At 37.5% G+C, this 23211-nt stretch overlaps 1 protein-coding gene across 4 annotated transcripts in view; it reads right to left on the bottom strand.

Moving 5' to 3' along the window:
• Window positions 1–23211, bottom strand: part of CDK14 (cyclin-dependent kinase 14) — a 506888-nt gene that overhangs the window by 235846 nt on the left and 247831 nt on the right. For all 4 annotated transcript variants that reach the window (XM_006779192.1, XM_015558314.1, XM_006779193.2 and 1 more), the window contains one exon: window positions 11523–11646. In XM_006779192.1, coding sequence (XP_006779255.1) covers window positions 11523–11646 — 124 coding nt within the window. The remainder of the gene's footprint in view (window positions 1–11522; window positions 11647–23211) is intronic.

Below are 23211 nucleotides of genomic sequence, written 5' to 3'. Positions count from 1 at the left end.
TGTACTCATTTCTTTAGTAAGGTGTACACTAAGGTGTAATTATATTTTCAAGGAAGACTGACTTTCCTTGTGGTTCACAAAATTTCCTTATATCCCAGGTCTCCCCTAATGAAAAATTTGGCAGAAGCATTCTGCTTATGAGGAGAAAATACATAATGCCAGTAGATTCATGGTTAGTCCTGCCACTTAAAATTTAACAAAGTATAATTTTCTTTTCAAAGAATGACATTGGTACTGCAAACCTATCATGAACAGTTTTATCCCAAGAATGATTCTCTTTTATTAAATTACTAGTGGCCTGGTGCACAAAATTTGTGTACAGGGAAGGGGGGTTCCCCTCAGCCCAGCCTGAACCCTCTCCAATAGGGGACCCCTTGGGGGATGTCCGACTGCCAGTTGTCGGTTTAAACTGGCAGTCAGACATCCCTCTCACAATCTGGGACCGTTGGCTCCTAACAGCTCACATGCCTGCCTGCCTATTCGTCCCTAACTGCCTCTGCCTGCCTGCCTGATCACTCTTAACTGCCTCTGCCTGATCACCCCTAACTGCCCACCCCTGCCAACCTGATCTTTCCTTCAACTGCCCTCCCATACAGGCCTGACTGCCCCTAACTGCCTCTCCCTCGGCCCCCGCCACCATGGCTTTGTCCAGAAGGAAGTCGGACATACGGAAGAAGGCCAGTCGTTCTCCCTTTCCCTCTCTCCTTTCTCTCTGAGAGCTGGGGGTGAGGTGGGGTGGGATTCACATTCCCATCCACACATGCTCTTCATGGCCAATAAGCATCAGAGAACAGAACTCATGGGTCAAGGGTAAGAAAGCCCAAACATTTTACGATTAAGTGAAATTAGGAATAATAATGAGCAAGTGGCATTTAACACCCAAAACTGGAACTTCTTCAAAATTTTCATCAAAATTTACCGTCTCCTTATCACCTTCTCACTGAACCTGTTTCAAATACCAGCATTCAGAACAAGTAAAATGTTTAAATAAGAAGTCATTTAAGTCCTGGCCAGTGTAGCTCAGTTGGTTGGAGCATCCTCTCATGAACCAAAAGCTCCCATGCACCAAAAGATTGCTGGGTTCAATTCCTGGTCAGGGCATATACCTAGGTTGTGGGTTTGGTCTGGTCCCCAGTGGGGGGACATATGTAAGGCAACCAGTGTTCGATGTTTCTCTCATACACTGATCTCTCTCTCTCTCTCTCTCTCTCTCTCTCTCTCTCTCTTTCTCTCTCTCATCAGTAAAACATATCCTCGAATGAGAAATAAATTTCTTTTAAAAAAAGCACATTTGGGGGAAAAAAGTCATGTTAAAAATAGATAACATTTATAATACTTAAACCTGATTGGTTAATAGTAAAAATGACATGTATGTGGACTGCCTATAAGTTAGGCACTGTCCTTAAATGGTTTATAAGTATTAAATTATTTAATTCTTCAAACAATTTTTGAGGTGCCCAATATTATTATGATCATCCTTATTTTCAAAGAAGTAAACTAAGGTACAGAGAGTTTCAGTAACTCACCCAAGGACGCAAGATTTGTAAACAGCAGAGGCAGGATTCAAACTTGGGCATCTGGCCCCCGAACATGCACCCTAACCATTCTGGGAGAGTTTACTTGATCCTGTCTTTTCACATGGGTATATTTGCCTCCGTGTAAAAAATGATCTCTTTCAGACTTAAATGCTTTTCCTAAGTACCTCTGCACAGCTCCACCTGCCTGGAGATGTGTACTGTTTATTTCCAAGTGAGGAAAAGGTCAGATCTGAATAGAGGAGCCCTCCCCCTGGGAGGAAATAAGAGCATTTTTCAGCTACTGCCCAGCCCTGCTGAGTCCTCAGGGGAACACTGATAAAGCCAAGCCAGCCTTCATCTGCCCACCGGGCTTCTCAATACTTCGGTTTAGCCCACGAATATATTTAGAGAGGTGGTTCTTTCTACTTCATAAATTACCAAAGCTCCATCCCAACTTATACAACCAGGCTTCCTACAGGTGTTATGAGAATCATTCTTTTTATCGCTTCCTATAGTTTTCTCAAGACCAGTGTTTGGGACTGAGTGATAGCTAATTCTGGATCCCACCATCCCGACAAGGACCTCACTGTTTAGCTGACAGAGAGGATACTGTGAGCAGACATCTGGTTAGCACCTCTACCCTCTCATGTTTGGGGAACTAAGACCATGCAGGTGCTAAATGGGTCTATCTACACCCATTTAGTCTAATGGGTACTACACCAGGGCTCTAGAGATGTGGGTAATAATAACTTAACACATCACTTACTACATAACAGGCACAATGTTAAGTTATTTTCCATCTCTGGGACCAAGTATGTACATTTTTAAGATGAGGGTTTGAACTAGATAATCCCAAAGGTTCCTTCAAAATCCAGACAAAATCTAAAATAAAAAAAATTCTAAAAATGTGAATATAATTGGTTTTCTTTTTCTCTTATACAATTGTAACATATTTATTTCAATTTTCCCATCATAGTCTTGCTGCCTTTATCCTGGAAAGACAACAACACACAAACCTTTCCCAATGATATGATTCTATCAATAGTAGATGATGACTCCAAGAGTAATATCACATTCTGCTTCCTGTTCTTTGAGCAAATGCTTGCATATCATACTTATTTTGTGCTATTCTTGTAATGTTAGTATTAGTGATTTTTATTAGACGCTCCCACCTTATTTTAAGTAGATTGAGAGCTTACTGCTAATTTTTCAGAAACCAACAAAACCACCTGATACCAAAATCTTCCAACTTTCCTTATGCCTCTCTTTATGCCTCTGTTGCCACCCACTGCTCCCCATTTTATGACTTCCAGGCGCTTCCAAGCACAGCTTCCACATCTACTATCAGCTGGTCACTATTTCACACAATAGATTTCTTTAGCTAGTAAGTCTACTCCAAAACTGGAATAAATACTCCAATCTGCATTTTATATCAGCATCCTTCCAGATTAAAAATTGGAATGTCAAATAACTTGGCAGATATTTAATAGAGAGATCTCCTATTTTTAAAGTTTGAATTTTTACAGAAAGTTATCTTATTTTAGATGTGTCAGCTTAATTATGCATATCAAGGATATTTTTATAATATGTGACAAAATAAACAGATTGTTTTTCAGACATAAATCTAAAATTCCTAAATCATGCCCAGCCTGTGTGGTTCAGTGGTTGATTGTCAACATATGAACCAGGAGGTCAAGGTTAGATTCCCAGTCAGGGAACATGACCAGGTTGTGGACTTAATCCTCAGTAGGGGGCATACAGGAGGCAGCCAATCAATGATACTCTCATCATTAATGCTTCTATCTCTCTCTCCCTCTACCTTCCTCCCTCTGAAATAAAATTTTTTAAAAAAATTTTAATGCAAAAAATTTCTAAATCTGCACAGATCATGTTCTCATTTTTGTTTTTTTAATTTCCTACCCATTAAAATGAAAAAAGTCTTAGCTTCCTATGTTTATCTATTACAACAGAAAAAAAAATCATTCAAGGTGAGAGGAATATTTTAAAATATAACTATTAATACGCACTATTTCAAAAGTAAACCAACATACATGACATTAAAAAAAAAACTTAGAGAACAAAACAGGAAAGCAAACTATAATATTAAACTGATAGTATTAAAGTCGGGGGGCGGGGAGATCAAAATCACTAATTTTTCCACTATGTCTTACTTTCAGAATTTATAGCCTATCTCAGATTTCCCATAGTCACTGGTCAGTTTTTCTTGCTTCCAGTAACAGTTTTAGAAAACATGTGCCTTAGACTACAAAGACTCTCTGTCTCCAAACTCCTAGTATAAAACAGGCACATTGATGGATGGATTCGGGGAGTCTGGTTTTGGCTGCATTTTACAATGTAGCTTTTTGGAAGAAGATAAAGAGCAGGAGATGAAGGAAGATTCATAAATAAGGAAAATTAGTGAATTGCCAAACTCTAAGCAACCCTGTACACTTACCTGCAGGTTAATGAAACTCACGTTCCAGTTTAATCATTGTCATCTTGACTAGTACGTGTTACATAATTCTAAGGTTCATTTCAGTGCAATTCTTGCTAGCATCACCTATATTTCTTCCTATCTGGTCATCACTGCCAGCACTCAGGGTTCTAGTCATCCCCTATACAGATTTCTAAGAGAATATATTGATATATTTCAACTCATATCCTGTGTCACCTGACTTACTATCAACAATACTGCCCTCATGTTGTATAAGAAAAAAAAATTTGCATATGGAAATCCCTTTGCCCAGGTTTCCATTGGCAGTGGAGAATAAGAATATCAGCCCTATTTGTAGCAGTCTGTTCTGCATTTAAAATGTTTTGTTACTTCACATGCATGGAATGACTAAAAATGAATGAACTCTGCTTTGAATTTCCTCATTTCCATGGAGTTTTAAGTTACCATTCTTAGCAATCAACCCCTATCTACATTGCATCAATCTGTTTATTGGTGACTGAACAGAGATTTCTCACAGAGCAGAATATGGATATTAGTTGCAGTTCATATATTTCCTTCTTGTTCCCATTTACAGCTTTTAAAAGATCCATATAGATGAGTTTTTTAGAAGATTTTTAGAGCAGTGAAACTCTTCTGTATCATACTATAATGCCAAATAAATTCATTATAACTCACCAAAACCCATAGAATGCACAACACAGCATGAGTGAACCCTAATGTAAAGTAAGGACTTTGGGTGGTACTGACGTTGGTCAATTATAATAAATACTAGAGGCCCGGTGCACGAATTCGTGCACGGGTGGGGTCTGCCTGGCCTGCCCCAATCAGGGTGTGAAGGAAGGGGGGCGATTAGGGGTGAGGGTCAGCTGAGGGAAAGCCAGCCAGCCCCGCCCCCTGGTCAAACTGCTGGTTGAACTCCCAGTCAGGGGACAATTTACATATTAGCCTGTTATTATATAGGATACCACTTTGTTGGGGAATGGTGTTAATGGAGGAAGGCTATCCATGTGTGGGTGCACGAGATATATGAGATTTCTCTAGTTTCTGCTCAATTTTACAATGAACCTAAAATTGTTCTTAAAAATAAAGTCTATTTAAAAGGAGAAACAAAATATCTCATATATGCAGTACACTAACATACCTGGGAAAAGTTACATTTTGATAACATAAAACAGAATACTTGAATGTCATCATCATTCCTCTGAATGTAAGAAAACTTTTGAGGGGAGGAGTGGAATATTAAATATTTAAATAATGAGGCTAAGTGATGATTTCATGATCAGAGAAAAGAAATTTCCTTCCAAAAGGGTTACCACGCTGTTAAAATTATGAGTCAGAGGAAATAACTTTGTCTAGTTCACATGTCACTCAAAATTATTTCTAACAGGTAATCTTGATAATCTGACAGATTTTAAGATACATTTTGATTTGGGGTTTAATGAAGTCTTGAAAAATTAGGGGGGAAATCGCTTTCTTTGGTTCATACTGTAGCATCAATTATTCTAAAACTATTCTTCCATTTTCAGATTTGTATAAAAGCATCTTCCTGGACTTTGCATTAAATTGTTCAAAGGGTCTTTTAAAAAGTAGAGTGATACCTCATTAGATAATAAAGATATTTTTACTAATAGAAACAATACTTTCAAACAAAGAAAGGAACATTGACTCTTACAGGCCATAATGAATGGACTAAGTTATAGCTAACCTTGAGTTTATAACTAGGGCTTCAACGGTGAGTTCTATATTCTAGTGATAAAAAAAAAAAATAGTTCTAAAGGTCTATACTGTGGGGACTAACTGGCTTTGATTCAGAGACTTTAGATTTATCAAACTGACAGACTCTTCTCTGCATCTGAAGGCACCTGATTTTCTTGTTTTCCACGTGAATTCTGAGAGGCACATTACAAACAAACCCTGCACTCCCCATGGCCTCTGCAAAATTACATCTCTGATGTGTTCTGCAAATTAATCTAAAATGTGATTCACAACAATTTCCTTTCTCAAATTAAGACCAGGAACAGCCTGAAGGAGGAAAGTACCAACATTAGGACAGTAATATTTTAGACTTCTGGTGGGAAAGAGGCCAGTGTAATTATACTTGATTAAAACCACTGAACTATTTAACTTTATTCCCACATTAGGAAAGTCAGTGAAATAAGCCAAGACCTTAAATGCTTATATTACATAGTTGTTGCGGTCTCCTTTTTACAGGGGCAAATTTAATCCAGCTGTCTTTCCACAGAGCAAAAAAATAGTGGAGAGATGGCTGGGCAATGTGGATGACACCATCATCATCTTGCAAGAAATGCAGGAAGCTGTAACCCTATGGACACATCTATTATGTTTTAATCTCATCTACATGAAAAAATATCTTAAATTTCCATACTACCACACCACAAATGAACATCAATTTCTCAGTGAATTTATTCATGCATTTACTTGTCACACCTCGATAATTTTCTTTTAATGTGATGACAACACATATCACAAAAACGTGGCTCTCATCTATTTGAATTTCCAGAAGCTAGAATAAAAAATTAGATTCTAGGGAGAGATGGTACAGCATTGATTCCAGATTCAATGGATTGATTTTTATCCACCAGTGAATATCTGGTTAGAAAATAAGTTAATAATTTCAGAAATATACAACATAAAAAACCAGCACTGAAAAGGGTCTTAGAAAGTGTCGGTTCAATGTTCTTATTCTTCAGTTGGGGAGCCTAAGGCTTAGAGGGGATAAATGACTTCTTGAACGTCAGGAGCTAATTTCAGACAGAGCCAGGTCACCTAATTCAATGCTTAACACACTTTGTTCTCAACAACAGTGCAATTAGACAATCATTAAAGGTCTGCAGAGCAGGAGATTCAGATCTTATACATCTTCTGTGCATGTTCACATTCACTCAGTGACATTTATTTCTGCAGCCTGTGGTTACAAACACAGTAAATACCAAACAGGTATGTAGAGCCTATGTGTAAGAGCCACAAGGCAACCCTGAGGCTGCGACACTACCAAAGTCATCAAATTTCATTTACACTCTTGGCTGCCCAGCCAGCAGGGCACTGATAAAGAGAAAATTAATTTGTAAACTAATGGTTTGCCAAAACAAATCAAGTAGAAACTAGTAATTTCAGATGAGTCTTGGTCTTTACACGAATACTCATTGTAGTCATGCATATTTTTTGGTCCATTCAAACAGTATTTGCTAAGCACCTACTATGTGCTAAGCATGGCTCTAGCCATGGCACAGACAAGAGTGAGCAAGAAAGGCCAAGGACCTGTCCTCAAGAAACCGACAAGCAGCAGAATCAAAAAATAAACGATAAACAAATGGATTGTAAGTGCTAATGAAGAAGTTAAACTGGATGATAGTCATGAAAAAGGATTGATTTTTGGACAGGTGGCCTCTTTGAACAGGTGACATCTGAGCTCTGATCTGTCTGATGAGAAAGTGACAGCCACAGTGAGGAGCAGAAAGAAGAGTACTCCAGGCGAAGGGGAAGGCTAGGTAAGAGGCTCTGGTATGGGAACAAGTCTGGGGTTACTGCACAACAGTAGGTAAGGAGGAGCAAGGTGGTAAAGACACCCACTGGGTAAGAGACTTGAAATGTTCTTTTCTCAAAGATAATGGAAAGACAAACCCCTCTTTAGAAATGAGTCTGAACGCCTCTGCATGATTTATTATTTCACTATATACAGGCAGGACTGACCTCTGCATTAGGGAAGCCATAGTGACTCTAAGTCATGTGTAACTTACTTTTACGAATTGAATTTAGAAAATGCGCCTCAGATAGGTGCTTAAATGTGACTTTGCTCACAAGGAAAAAAAAAAGTTACAGCATTTTGACCACCTGGGATTCAGACATGCCCTTTGTTTAAACCTGGATGGGTCCTAGATACATTATCATGTGGTTTACCTTGGCCAGCAGGTAAAATCTAGACATACTAAGATTAAATTTACTCATTACTATTGAATTAGTCAAATGATAAAAATTCTTTCAAATAAGTGATGCTATTTTTTTTCTGGTATTAGTGCAAGTTATTTACATAGCCTGCGTGTCGTATGTAGAAAACTACACATATATATGTGCAATGATCAATAATTTATTAGGAATTAGGCAGCTCATAGGTAACATGACTATGCATATAAATACAAAGACCCTGGGCCACCTAAGGTTGGAGGATATGGACCAAGTACCTGAATTCCAGCTTTGCAACACCGAACCTGTGTGCTCAAGCCTGGCAACATCCTAACCCTGTCTGAATCTCACGCCTCTCTCAAAAATATAGGTTACGACCCCTTACTAAGTTGATGAGACAATGAAACAAAAATATCTAAGTGTCTGGCATACAGAATAAACTCAATAAAATTCAGCATGTTTCTCTCATTTCCCCAATGTATTTTCCTAATAAAGGTAGTAGCATTTACAATATGGGAACAATTAACACACAGATTTCATTCGTCTGTTTTAATGAAAATGTTGTGGTATTTTTCACATACAAAAAGGAGGTAGGACAAAGAACCTGTTTCTAAAGCTCTCCATACATCAAACTCTGAATTAAGACCTAGTTTTCTAACTGTTCCACTGCCTGGCATCATCCCATTTTGATTGTCTAGCTTCTCTGCAGTTCCCATTGTGCTTCCTTCGTCTCAGACACAAACACGAGCCCACGTGCCGTAAATCACAGTTAATTGCATGTCTTAAATTAAAAGACACAATAATGCACAATTAATTGGGGGGAAATTGTCAGTTGGTGAATGCATCTTGCTCATACTTCATGCACAGGATGCACACCAAGTGTGTGTTCCCAGCAAGAAAGTTCAGTCTCTGACAGTGAGGGGAGGGGCACAGCACAGCCTCTCTGTAGTGCAATCTGGTCTGAGAAATTACATGCTCCAAAACACTCAACATGGCAAGGGCAGCACACACGGCTTTCTCTGCAAGGGTGGCCCATACAGGACTGTGGCCCATTCACTGTGTATCCTAGTGAATAATTAGAAAGAACTAGAATTTTAGCTGATATAGATGAAATAAAGAGACAGCTTTGGCCAGTAAGAGAAAATCCTTAGATATGAATTTATCATATTTGACAAAATAAGAAAGTGTTCATAACATATCCTTATGTGAAAATGATTTACAAAACAATAGGTTTGGGATGTATGTTTTTTAAACTCTGATTATTTAATAATACTTAAAAAATGTATATTTTTATTGATTTTTAGAGAGAGAGGAAGGGAAATGTGAGAGAAACATCAATCAGTGGCCTTCCATATGCACCCTGACTGGGAATCCAACCTGTGACCTTTTGGTATATGGGACGATGCTCCAACCAATTCCAACTGAGCCACCTGGCCAAGGCCATAATAGTGCTTTTGAAAACTAGAGTGATCACTGAGGATTATTCTCAAATAAATCATAATTTATAATGTTCATAACATATCCTTATGTGAAAATGATTTACAAAACAATAGGTTTGGGATGTATGTTTTTTAAACTCTTGATTATTTAATAATACTTTAAAAATGTATATTTTTATTGATTTTTAGAGAGAGAGGAAGGGAGAGGATATGAGAGAGAAACACGAATTGGCTGCTTCTTGCACACCTCGGACCAGAGATTGAGCCTGCAACCAGGTCAAGTGCCCTGAACAGGAATCGAGCCTGCAACCCTTCCGTGCATGGGACAAGGCCCTACCAACTGAGCCACATTGGCCAAGGTGGTAAGTTTGGTTTTTGAGGATTTATAATAGGTGGAAGAAGCAAGAAAAGAGAGAAGGAGAAAGGCACTTGGAAAAGACACAAAGTGTTAATATTTGTTATCTCTGAGTTGTTTATATTTTCTAAATTTTCTCTAAAATTACATTTGTTTCTGAGTCTGATATTATAAAGTCTGTTTTAAAGATCCATAAGAATCTTTTAAAATAAATGTAACTGTTACAGTAAAAATATCATCGTAAAATTTAAAAATAACCCCCAGTAAACATCTACATATAATTCTATTACACTCTTAGTTATACAGACAAAACCAACTTTGTAAAAATATATTTTTAAAATATTAAGAAAATCATGTTTAATGAAATTGAATGTTTAATACAATAATTTGTTCTAACATATATCTTATAGTAAATTAACACACCAAAGAAAATCACTATAAATCCTTATTAACTTACTGATACTGACAAACTACAAATATGTTCACAGCGTATTCAATAATCTTGAATGTGAGGAACTGCAAATCTTCTTTCCTCCTACCTACTTTCCCATTTTTTTCTGCCCTGTCATAGAAAGACCCAGTATTGTTCTGATGCTAAAATCTGCAATAAACAACACACACACACACACACAGTCATCATTTTTATCAAACCACATGAGGACAGATAACAAACTTTTGTAAAATGCAACTGCTAACTTTTGTTGTATTGCAAATTTAGGAGAAAAGAATACACAACACCCAACAGAGTAGGTTCATTCCAAAGTTATTAAATAAGTCTACTAACCTTGAAATAAGAAATAAACATTGCTTGCTTTCTTTTATTTTTCAGGAGGGGTGGGGGCAGAATGAGAAAATATAATCATATTTCAGCAAAAGCCCATATCTCAACCTCAGGCATCTTTATATCCCAAGGGTAATATTTCCATTCCACTCTTAATGGAACAAATTTCTAATCAGAATATGTATTCAAAAATAATTGAGGCAATGCAGTGTCAACACATCATGCTGCCATCAGCATTCCCTGGTGTTAGGAATCAACTCAGCAGGCTCTTTGGTGTGACAGAGAGCCAGGCAATGCAGAAATGTCAGACTTGGTGAAGGGAGGGGAGCGAGCAAGGACAATGCACCCACTCTGCCTCTCTTGGGTGCTCAAGAAGGGGTTTGGAAGAAAGCTTCTGTACTGGAAGTTGACGACCTTCAATTGTTTAAGTAAGAGATGACTTCAAATGGGTCCAGACAGAACCTCAACTTTCCAATCAGAATCAGTGTCAACTTTTACAAAATTATTGAGAATTTCTAAAATAATAGTCACTTCCAGATAGGTAAATACCACCCCTGGATTTTTAAATTATTAAAACCTTAGGCACCGCATACTATTGAATATATTTTGTGATGCCCTGAAAAAGTCCAGAGGCTTACATTCAGGTTTTCTCAAGTGTGACAGTATACTGATCATCGTTGCAGCTAGATGAGTAGTGGGTGTTCATTATACTTTCTACTTTTAAATGTTTAAAATTTTCATAATAAAAAGTGCAAAAAATTAGATTTCTCTCAATATATTTTATGTTCAAAATCTTACTAACTTTTCCTTGGGAAATATATAAGATGTGATTTATGCTTATGATTACTTAAGACTTGAGCAAGTGGTCTGAAATTTTTAAAACTCCACCAAGCATGATGCTGATCATAAAAAAAAATTTTTTTGTTCATTCCTGAATAAATTTTACTGTGATCTATCATGCTAGAAGAAGTGCACCTAAACAAATGCAGTGCCACCATCTGCCTGGCATTCGCACAGTGTGACAAAATAGACTAGTAATTAACTGCTTTCCTACCGAAATCTGCCAGCTTTAACTCCCCCGTGTCACTGATCAGAAGGTTCTGTGGTTTCAGGTCTCTGTGCAAAATATAACGCTGGTGGATGTAAGACAGCCCTCGCAGCAACTGAAATAAAAACAACTGAAAAAATAGGGAGATAAAAGTTAAAATCTGAACACACATAAATGCCCGTTTCTACATACAGTCTGCCAAGTACTTGTATTTAGTAAAAATGGGTACGTCCCCCCCAACCCCATCATTAAATTGTCTACCAAATTATTTAAACAGAATGTGCATGGAGGTATGGAAGTCCCTCATTTATTAAAAACTGAATCTGAACATTTCTAACAACCCATCATGTCAACCCAGATCTCCTCAACCAAAGAGATCTACAACCTAATCTGTGTTCTATAAATTAAGCAAGATGTAAAGAATGTATCTTTATAATATCTGATTTCCTTAGGCCTTAAATTAATGTTCGAGATAGAAAAATATCTATCCATAACATTATTAAGAGAAGCAAAATATTTTACCAAGTTTATGTAAATGTGCACATATTTAACTCCATAAACAGGATATCCAAGGATTCTCCCATTAACATGCTTTATGGAATGAAAAGATAGATGATTTCAAATAATTAAAACAAAAACAGTCACATGGTCTAATTAATACTACATTGTAATTACACTGTTTTTGCACATATGGCCACAGAGATTAGGCCATTGCCTAAAGACAGACATGCACCTTCACTAATTACAGAGCAGACCCACCCAAAGGGAAAGGAAACTCAGATAACAGAGAAATCAAGAATTCAAGAGTAATACTTTTGTAAGAAATCATTTTAAGAAGCTACTGATGGCCTTCTCTGTTTAGTTTCATATTAGACCATATCAAATGTGTCTATTTTGATAACAAAACACATGTGATTCGCTAGGCTTTCCAATATTCTGTTTATAAAGAAAGGAATATTTTTAAACAATCTATTTGCCAAAATAATCCTAATTGGCAGAGTTTTTAAAAACCAATCTCCTAAAACAAAAACAAAAACAAATGTTTTAAGTGCCATTAGTGTTCTAGTCTATACAGTCAGCTTAGTAACAAAAGGCAGGATCAGGAAAATGTTAAACATTTAAGTTGTGGAAGACTGATGGTATTCGGACTCCCTAACATTCAAATGGGAAAAAGAAAAAAGGCACCTCCTTGAGGGCCCTGCAAGCGAGCATTTGTGAAATATTTTCCATCTAACCAGGGGCCATAAAAGCTGGGTCCATTGTTTACAGGGACTTGAGATTAACAGGATGAGGAAGTCATTTCAAAATCTCTGGATATGAAAGATGCTGTGGAACAGACGAGACCTAGGATCATTATTTCCAGAATCTAAGCATCCCCAAGTGAAAGTCTGTTCTGTGTTGGACTTCAGTAAATGATTGGCTCAGGAACCTCAGGAAGCAAACATTTCTAAGCCTCCTCTCCATCCTCCCCCTGTCGCAGATGAAAAGACTTAACACCTCCACCAGCAGCTTCAGCCTCCTTCACTTCTAATAGGCCCTGCATCCTGAAGCCTAATGCTTACAGTTTCTAAGAAAATCCACATTCCTTCAGTTCAGAAAGGAAGAAGAGTGAGCAAGTCAAGCCACTCTGTTTCTTCAAAAGCTTTTAAAAAAAGACGGACCACATAACCAATAAATTTAACTGGGGAGCACACAATGTAACAGTATACAGATGACGTATTATAGAATTGTACGCCTGAAGCTTATATAATGTTATGCACTGATGCCACCTTAATACATTTAATTGCATCTTGAAAATTTTAAAAATAATAACCTGATTTTGAAGAGAAAGTTTGGGCATTTGGCAAGGTGCTAACTAATTTGGGGGGCGTAACGGAGACTTCTCAGAATGTGATTGTCTATCCAACTGTGGCCATGCATTTTAGTTTAACAAACACACACCAAGTGCCAGCTGCCATTCTATGCATCACAGAATAGGAGGTCATTTCATCTCTGTAAGAATTTTAATGAGGAAGGAACTTCTATCATGTCTGCATTAATGAAGAGGAAACAGAGCCGTTTCTCGGAGTCACAAAGCAATTAACTGGCAGAGCCAGGACTCAAACCAGGCAGTCTGGCTCCAAAGGCCAGGCCCTTAACCACTACACTATAGGAATCTTGGCCAGAAATCAAAACAAGAAGGCAAAGTGTTGATATAGACACTGCTTTGCAGGATAAAGTCTGGGCGTTTAAAACCATGGCCTTCAAGGCCACTGAGCTGAGCCTTCATCCATCTGAGTGCTCAGGCATCATCACTCTACATTCACTGACTCCAAGCAATCTTGCTCACCCCCACGCTCAGAGCATCCTATCTTTCAACCCTTCACTTTTGTTCTTAACTGATCTCTGACAGAAAGCCCTCCCTCCTCTTGGCCTGATAATCTCTCTGTATATCTTAGATCTCTCCTCTAGAATGACTTCTCTCTGACCATCTCCCAGGCCTTCACTCCCCTACAGCTCTCCATGACGTGCTCCTGCTCTGGGCTCCTATGGCAGCCTCTGCACATGTCTATGGCAGTGCAGCATTATCCTACCTGCCACAGACATGTGCCTTAACCATCTTCTTAATCTTGTACACAGCTGGCACTCCTATACCAGTAATGAACTGAACTTAGAGACTTCCGGATAAAGCTGATACAAAAATGGCAAGGAGGAAATGATGGAATAGAATTCTCTAGAAGCTAAGTGCAGAAGTGGATACATCAAACAGTCCCAAGAGGCTCTTCTTTTAATATCTTTACTAATTAGTGAAAACATAATCCACATGCGAATACAGAAGCTATCCAAATAAGATATCATATAAAAGGAGATTACCAAAATCAGTGTTAGGAAAGGATGCGACTACGCACTCCAATGACAACTGGACAAACTAAACTCCAAACATGACAAATAGAGCCCAAACATTAAGTCATAGCCACAGACAAAACAAGAACAAATCCCCATAGGATAAATTCACTCAGGATTTACGAAGTGCCATGGGGCAGGTGCTGTTATGTAAGAGGTATGCAAAGATGAACAGAATATAAGATGTAGTGCCTGCACTCAGGAACTCACAGCCCCTGGGATGTGAGGGGGCAGATAAACAGATAATCACCACTTAAGGAGGTATGCACTATAACAGCTACCCAGACTGAGTGTACTGAGGACACAGAGGAAAAGGGATCTAGCAACAACAGCAACAAACATGTAGAACTGATCCTGCCATAATATGAAGAGTATCCCTATGGAAGGGATGAGTAATAGGAAACTTGTCACCCTAAAAGCAGAATTCATTACACATAAAATTTTAATAGAAAACCAAAGCTATCATTCACTAGATGCACAAGTTGAACTGATGTCTTATATGACAAACCCCTTCCTTTTTGTGGGAAAATATTGAGGAAACTAAGCAAGCAGATCACCAGACAAATTAAGAAAAAAAAACTTAGATAAATGAAAAGATAATATATGAAATTGTAAATCTACCAGTTCACCATCATAAAAGTAGACTTATTATGGTGACAAGAAGACAACAGTAGACTTATTGAAAACATTAGAAATAACATTCAACTGCACTTAACAGAGTATGTGCTGCTGGCTGGGTGGGAAGGCTGCAAAGAAGCAGAGACTGACAAACAGAATGTCCTAGGGAATGTTCTTTGGAAATGTCCTGAGAACTCAAGTCTTGGGAATTTCTTCCTTTAGACAAGCAGGCAAGTACCTAACTTTCCCGCGTATATTTTTGAGAAAGCTAGTTCACTTGCTCATTGTATAAATTACCACACAAGATATACTCAATCTTGGTGAAAATCAGAGGACAGAATGAGAACAAGAGGGACCACCAAAGAGGGGTCCCCTGCAGAGAAAGGATAAACATTCACCTCTGGTATTGGCTAATAAAACTTAGTAACCATGAGTGAAATCTCAATTCCCAAAAAGTAAAGAAGAGGGACTTATACTAACTGAAGGCTTACTCTAGTTTCAGTGCTGGTCTGAGCACTTTTACATATATCATCTAATCCTGTCCATCTACAACCCTGTAGTTTTCCATTTCTTTGAAACAAATGAGAAAACCAAAGCTCTAAATGCTCAAATTCATCCAGCCATCACACAGTGCTTATGAATTTTCCACTATCCCTCATTACCTTAAATGAGGTTGATGATTAATAAATGCACGGATGAATAGTTATACACCCAATATAAGCAAAGTACTTTTATTATGCAAACCCAAGTTGATAAGTCTCGATTAGCAAGTTATGTAATGAACATGTGATTCCTGAATTTGTTTTTGCTATTTCAAAACCTCTTAGAAATAAGTAACACGGTAGAAGACAGCTATTGTAGTGAAGTTGATAATTAACATATTTGAAACACTCCTCCCGTCACTTTACTATAGTAGCCATAGGTCTTCCTAAGAATGCCTTGTCACCTTAGAATAGTCTACTCAACTTTATAAAAGAATATTCCTCCAAATTCTTCGGTATGATCCCTGAAGATTTATATTCTAGTTTGAATATGTTCACTGTCTGCAATAAAAACCCCAGTGGGAAAATGCCCTAAATGGCAATGATATGGTGAACGGAGACACCTGCCACCAACATGTCTATCTGTAGCCCAGTTGTCGTGCCATCCCCAGCAGGAAGTAGCTCATACTCTCAGTGCCATGATGTAGACTTCTTGGGAACAGCCTTTAATACTTTGTCTATTCCCTTCTGAAACTCTTTAGACTTTAAATAGATAAAACATATCAAGGTAACTTTTTTGATCAAAACTTTTAGAGTAAGTTGGTAAAAAGCACACATTACTGGACTCAATATATTGCATTTATTACCGATATTTACTGGCACTTGCAGTAAGCAACACGTTTTATATTTCCCTCTCCTTCAAAGGCTCAGGGTGAGTGGTCAGATGTTCTTTGTCTCAGTGTTTAGAGTCGCTGAGTTCCAGGAATGGTCTGAAATACATGTGTTATTTAATATATGTGGTTCCACTTACTATGAGACTAAGCATGGGTCAACTTCCTTTAAGAAATACCCAGGTTCTCTTAGGACTTATAGGAGGCTTATAAGAGCCATCGGCAATGAACTCCATGGCTTATGGCACACACCAATTCTTACAAAACAGTTAAGCTGCTCTTCTGCCTCCTGGGGACCAAGTTTATTAACACTTCTGTAATTTAGGTTTCTCATCTTGAAAATGACTGATTGAGTCTTAGATACTTTGAATAGTCAGTCATGCCACAATATTGTATCATTCCATTATTTTATGAATAACAGAAATTAAGGGCACTCTACAAATCAACAACTGTAATACCTGCCTTTTGTTAAGTGCTTACTATGATAGACATTGTGCTGTTTTATATTCATTTAGATAATTTAATTCTCTCGAGACCTCTGCTAGACAGATATTAGTATTCCTAGTTCATACATAAAGAAATAAAAATTCAAAGAAATTAGATGAATTGGCCAAAGGGACACATCGCAAGTAAGAGGTAGTACTGGTAATTTGAACCAATTTTTTTCTGGTTCTGACACCCACAATTAAGAGTATGACTTTTATACTCTTTGATTTTTTTTTAAAGAAGTATGTGTAATTAAAGTAGCTCAGATTGTGTGAACCCAGCCTAGACAATGTGACACTGGCAAATAAAGCAAAATTAACCATGGGTAATAAATGCTTCAAATAATATGTTCCATGTTTAACACTGTTCTGTTTAAAAACCCATAAACTACATAAATATTACATTATCCAGACATCAAACTTCCTAGAAATGAAAAATAATTAGAAACTTGGAGACCCCAAAATATCTATTGAATGTCGAAATATTTTATAAAATGCATCAGATAATGGTTTTATCATAATACTAGGTCTTCATCAATTTTTAAAAGCCAAAGAATAATTCATCATGATTCATTCCATTTAGTTTGCAAATATCTAATGCAAATATCAAATCTTAATGTGTAATATAATGTACACAATTCACGCCCAAACATCTATTTTTCAAAGCACCATTATAATTCCATGTGCTGATTTTTTAGGTTATACAAAGATATAAAAGAGACAAAAATAAAAACTCTACATATTCGACATTATGGTATAAATTATGAGTCACTGTGGATATACTTGACAATATTAAATGTGCTACTGGGATAGTGTAAGACACAAATGGCATCAGGTCATAAGTATGTATGTACTTTTTTTGCCATCTCCTCCAGATAGATCCAACTCTTGGAAACTGAATAGCAGGGAAAGTCTGTCTTGCCACTTTTGCTCTCTTTGAGTTCTTCCATTCAACTTTCTACTTCACGGTCCTGAGACACATCCCTAAATCAACAACAATTTAATTTACATTCTCTAATGTATTTAAATATTAACATTCTAGTCCTAAATATGTAACTTTCTGATAAGGAATAACTGAAAAAAATAAGCAAGCTCCTGAGGGAAGATATTGTATAATTTCTGTGATCCTTGTGCAGGTAAGCTGGGCTCTCATTCTGCCCTCTCCTCCAGTGGATATCAAGCAAGGTGTGTTCCTGGCACAGAGCCACCCACAGTGAGCAGGCAGATGGAAGCCATGGGAACCAGTGCTGAGATACTTACAAGAAGTCAAATGGGGATTGCTAGACAAATATTTGTTTTGCCAATATCCTTGAAAAAAAAGCTTTAATATAGAAAATGGGTTTCCAAGTTATTGGGGTTAGTATGGACGATGAAGAAATTAAGAAGAGCTGAAGATGAGAATTTTCCCTTTAATAAAGCTGATTAGCAGCCTAAAATTAGTATTAGAAATATCCCCTAGCTGAATACAGACAAGATGACCAAACTTAAGCTATTGGTTTTCATGTCACACAAAATATTTTTCCCAGAGAAAAACTGAAATAGTTGTTTCATGGAATTCAACTACTACAATCTTAAGACCTGTTGCCAAGTTTTTGTTTGTCAATGTAGTTCAGAACTACACAACTGAGAGAGATAGAAACATCAATGATGAGAGAGAATCACTGGCTGCCTCCTGCATGCCCCATACTGGGGATCAAGCCTGCAACCCAGGCATGTGCCCTGACCAAGAACCAAACCATGACCTCCTAGTTCATGGGTGGAAGCTTAGCCACTGAGCCACACTGGTCGAGTGGGTGATTTCTTTTTAATCTAAAATTAGGATCGAAAGGACCAAAAGAAATTTAGACAGGTGTTGAGACACGATGTCAAATTTTTAAAACAATCTTTAATGGCATTATGAAATTATTATATTTCTCAAAATATAGAATGGGGAAAGGCTCTATAATATTCACAGCAATGCACAGTAGGAAATCATTACCAGCTTACATGAGAGTTCTAATTCAGAATATGAACATTAGAAAGTCTCATTTAGTAATCAATTCTCAGTACCATCTGTATAAAGCAATCTTAATTTGGCATAACATTATTCTGTCTGTTACACACCTGCTTGTTCTCTGGACTATGAAAGAAAAACAGCAATTTTTCAACTACAATGATTCTCATCTTTTAAAATTAATATAGGTATTGAAATGAAAAATAAAACTCAGCTTTATGCCAACAGGATTTCAGATACGTCACAGAATAAAGCAGAGAATTCAGAATTATTTTTTTTTATTTTGAATTATTCCAAAACAGTTCTGTTAAAAAAATAAAAAAAGCAAATGTGTTTTCTACAAGAAATCTTCTACAAAGGTTATTAAGATAACATGGAAATGAAGATACATTATGTAAAAACAAAGGAAGACCCAAAGCCAAATGGCAACTAGGTTCAAGCATCTACATTTCTGGATATCAACTGGAGGCAATTAATTAATTAATCTTTTTTAATGAACCTTAATTTTCCGTCTCTCATGCTTACCAATTTTTAAAAAATACATGAAGCCCAGCTGGTGTTGCTCAGTGGTTGAGTACTGACCTATGAACCAGCAGGTACAGTTCAATTCCCGGTTTGGGCATACAGGAGGCAGTTGATCAATGATTCTCTCTCATCACTGGTGTTTCTATCGTGCTCTCCCTCTCCCTTCTTTTCTCTAAAATCAACAAAAGTATTTTTTTAAAAAATACATGAAAAACTGAATAAAGAATGCGATTTAGACTGTTATAGTCATTTTTTAACTCATGATCAATCTGAGAATTATAAAATGAAGGACTAATATAAGTTCTGCATTCAACTCAACTATAAGGGCCAAAACCCCAATAAAATTCATAGTAAAATGTTTGTAAAGAGGTGGGAAAATGAACTATCCTACCAAAAAAATCTAACCAGTTTATCACATACCATTTATCATGTTCTAGCAATTGGTTGCTAGATCTTTAATTGTCATAAATATTTATAACCAGGCCAACGTCCTCAGGCTTTTGATTCAGGTTTGAACTGCCCTCTAAGTAATTAACTGCTAAAATTACCCATTTGTCTAAAATTGATATTATACGAAGAAACAAACCACTAGTTAATAGTGAATATTTATTTCAAAATGTCATATTGAGAATAGACACATTTTGTAGGCAATTAAAGTAGCAAAGTGATTCTAGAAATGTAGTTTAATTGGCAATTTTTCTTATGAGTTTATTCCAATGCATACAAGAAATACACATTAAAAAAGATAAAGCTTTATAGGTGTTTTGCTGGGACTTAGTACAAAATTTCCATAGACTATCCTATGCTTTACTATGGAATCACGAATTACATGCTGTTCTGGTTGTTCTTTCCCGCCCCCACCCCCATTCTTCAATGATACATGACCTTGATGATGCTTGAAATTCGACCTGATTCACACTAAAGAACAATCTCCTCAATTCTTGGGTGCTTGACATCCCATATTTTTTTATAATGAACAAAGATATATGGAATATAAACAAAGATGTCCATTTTTAGAATTTAAGATAAATATTTAAAATGTCTCTATACATTGCCATGTGCACAGTGATAGAATTAAAAGTCAAAATTGCCAAATTTAGAAGCAATGGATTTGCTCACTGTGTTTTCCTTCTGTTCACCATAATAAATATTCAGTATTTATTGAAATCCAATCATGTAATGAACTATGAACAACTTAGCTAAACACAATGCTTTGGAGTTATTAAAAGAACATTCTCTTTTAAAGATAATAGCTTATTTCATCAGTTCTTCACATCTCCTTAAATTTACAAAGAACCTTTACAAGGTCTGATTTTTGCTCAACTGCTTCTTTTTTTTTTTAAATTTAATTAACATGTAGCCCACCATTATGAACAGCTATCAACTCAGTAAATATTATCCTTATGTTCTTCATTTTGCATTCATAGGTTTAAGCAACAATAAATGTCACCGCATGACAAAAATATGCTAATACATCAAACAGAAATACCAGTGGGACACCTGTCACCATGTCATAGTCAGACTTCTTTGAGAATAATTTCACCTGCAGTGCAGATCCTAAATGTAACCCTGGAGGCGTGTATTGTCTCTAAGCGGACAAACGGTGAGGAAAAGTCAGTGCATAATTACGTGAGTGGCCTCCCATGGAAACAGACGTGGAATAAGGGCCGTCTGCTTCCTGGCACTGCACTTCAGATGCCCAAACACAGGCACTGACAAGCCGCTGCCTATTTTTTAACTTCCCATACCCACAGAGAAGGTGCAACATCTTCAATAGGAAAATGATGTTCAACCTCTGTGACTGAGTGCATATAAACTCGCAAATAATAAGCTAATTACAGTAATTGAATGTATTAATCATGCACCGTAGAGAAAAGAATGTTGGACAGAGATCTGTTTTTTATATAAAATGTGGCAGCTGAAATGGACAACTATTCTGGGATGCTAATCCTGGAATGGGCCTGGCTGCAGCAGAATCGCTGAAAGAGACGTTTTTGCTTTTAATTATATCAACATTGAATGTTTAAATTATTATGATCATGGAAACGTTGTTTTCAGCTGGGGCATGTTTAGTATAAATACTTTCCTTTTTCCCTGCACAACAATTTGATTTTCGGGGTGTTAGCAATGATCTAGTTCTTTTGTTTATGGGTTTGTTTTCCTTTGTTTAGTTTTCTTTGTAGTTACCACCAATGCAACACCAACTCTTCTCCCCTCTTGTACATCTGCTTAAACACATCAGGTATTCTATCTAACAATTTCATCTTGGAAATCTCTCCCGGAGATTTCTGATGGCTCCAACTGGACTGATAGGCTCCCTCCCAGCCTGGTGCATAACTATCATCCTGGGGTTCTTCCCATCCTGGTCCCGAGGCTCTCGTTCACCCGTCTGCTGTGGTGGCCTGGGGACCTGGTTTCTCTGTCCTCTCTGCCTTGGCTTATGCTGTGTTAGTGGAGTGCATGCTTATGTAGTGTGCTGGTAAAAAATGCAAGGTAGACAAACTTTCCAACTCCTTGAACATCTGAAAATAATTTTTTTTACCCTCATTCTTCACTGATAATTTGTATAGAATACTAGGTTGAAAATAATTTATATCCGAATTTTCAAGCCATTGTACACTGCCATTTCCCTTCCAGTGTTGCTGTTGAAAAGCCTGTTGCTGCCCTAGCCTGTGTGGCTCAGTTGGTTAGAGTCATCCCAACCAAAGGATGTGGGTTCGATTCCCAATCAGGGCACATACCTAGGTTGAAGGTTCGATCCCTAGTTGAACTATTAGAGGCAACCAATCAATGTTTTTCTCTCAGATCAATGTTTCTGTTTCTCTCTCTGCTCTCTCTCTCTCCCTTTCTCTCCCCCCTCCCCCCCCAATCAATAAGCATGTCCTCAGATGAGGATTTAAAAAATGTCTATTGTGACTGTAATTATTGATCCTTTGTATCAAACCTATTTTCTTCGTGTAGGACTTTTCTTTGAAACCAGTGTTCTGAAATTTTGCAGTAATGAACATTATTGTCGGTCTATTTTTGTTAATGTCATAAATAGCTAACTAATAGTAATAATAGGAAGAGAGCAATGGGGAGGCCAGACATTATAGCATGGCCATCTGGGCAGCTTCACCAGAGAGCTGTAGTTTCACACTCCCCAGGGAACCATGGGTCCATTCCCTGCAGATCACAGAGGAAAGGGACCAAATAAAGGGGAAGATGGGTGCATGCACAGTGAAGTCAGGGTAATGTTGGGAAGGTGCTTGTCTGTCAGTATAACCTGGGAACAAAGATAACTGGCTAACGGAGCAGAGCCATTGCAAGCATGCAAAATCCTGACGAGTTAATTGGATAAGCTCCTAGTTATAATGCCCAAAGAATTCTCTCTCTCTCGTTTGCTTGCTTTTGCCCTTCTGCTTCTCGCTTGCTCCATGACCCACACTTGCCAGTGTGCTAGCCCACCATGATACCTTAGGCGATATGGTTCCCACACGCAATGGACTGCAGCTGGGAACACAAGCTAAGCCAGCCAGATGCTAATCTGGACTGTGCTCTAATATGGAGCTAAGATTCTGGGCAGTGGCTTTAATTCTAGCTCTGCTGAAGACAAGATGGAACTATTTCCACATTGGTACAGAGGGAGATGGGACCTTGGAAGGGAACTCTTTTAATGCTAAATCATTAACAAGCTTTCCATGATACCTCATTCTCCCACAGGGGCCTCAGGAAATTATTGTTCCCGCAGTACCCCAAGAACTCCAATTCCACTTATGGGGATGCAGAGGGCACCCCACTAATAATATTTTCATTAAATGTTCTGTGCATTTAGTGAAT

This window comes from Myotis davidii, unplaced genomic scaffold (assembly GCF_000327345.1).
Source record: "Myotis davidii unplaced genomic scaffold, ASM32734v1 scaffold187, whole genome shotgun sequence".
Classification (NCBI taxonomy): Eukaryota; Metazoa; Chordata; class Mammalia; order Chiroptera; family Vespertilionidae; genus Myotis; species Myotis davidii.
Note: the sequence above shows the minus strand (reverse complement) of the source record. Positions and strands in the feature narration are given on the sequence as shown.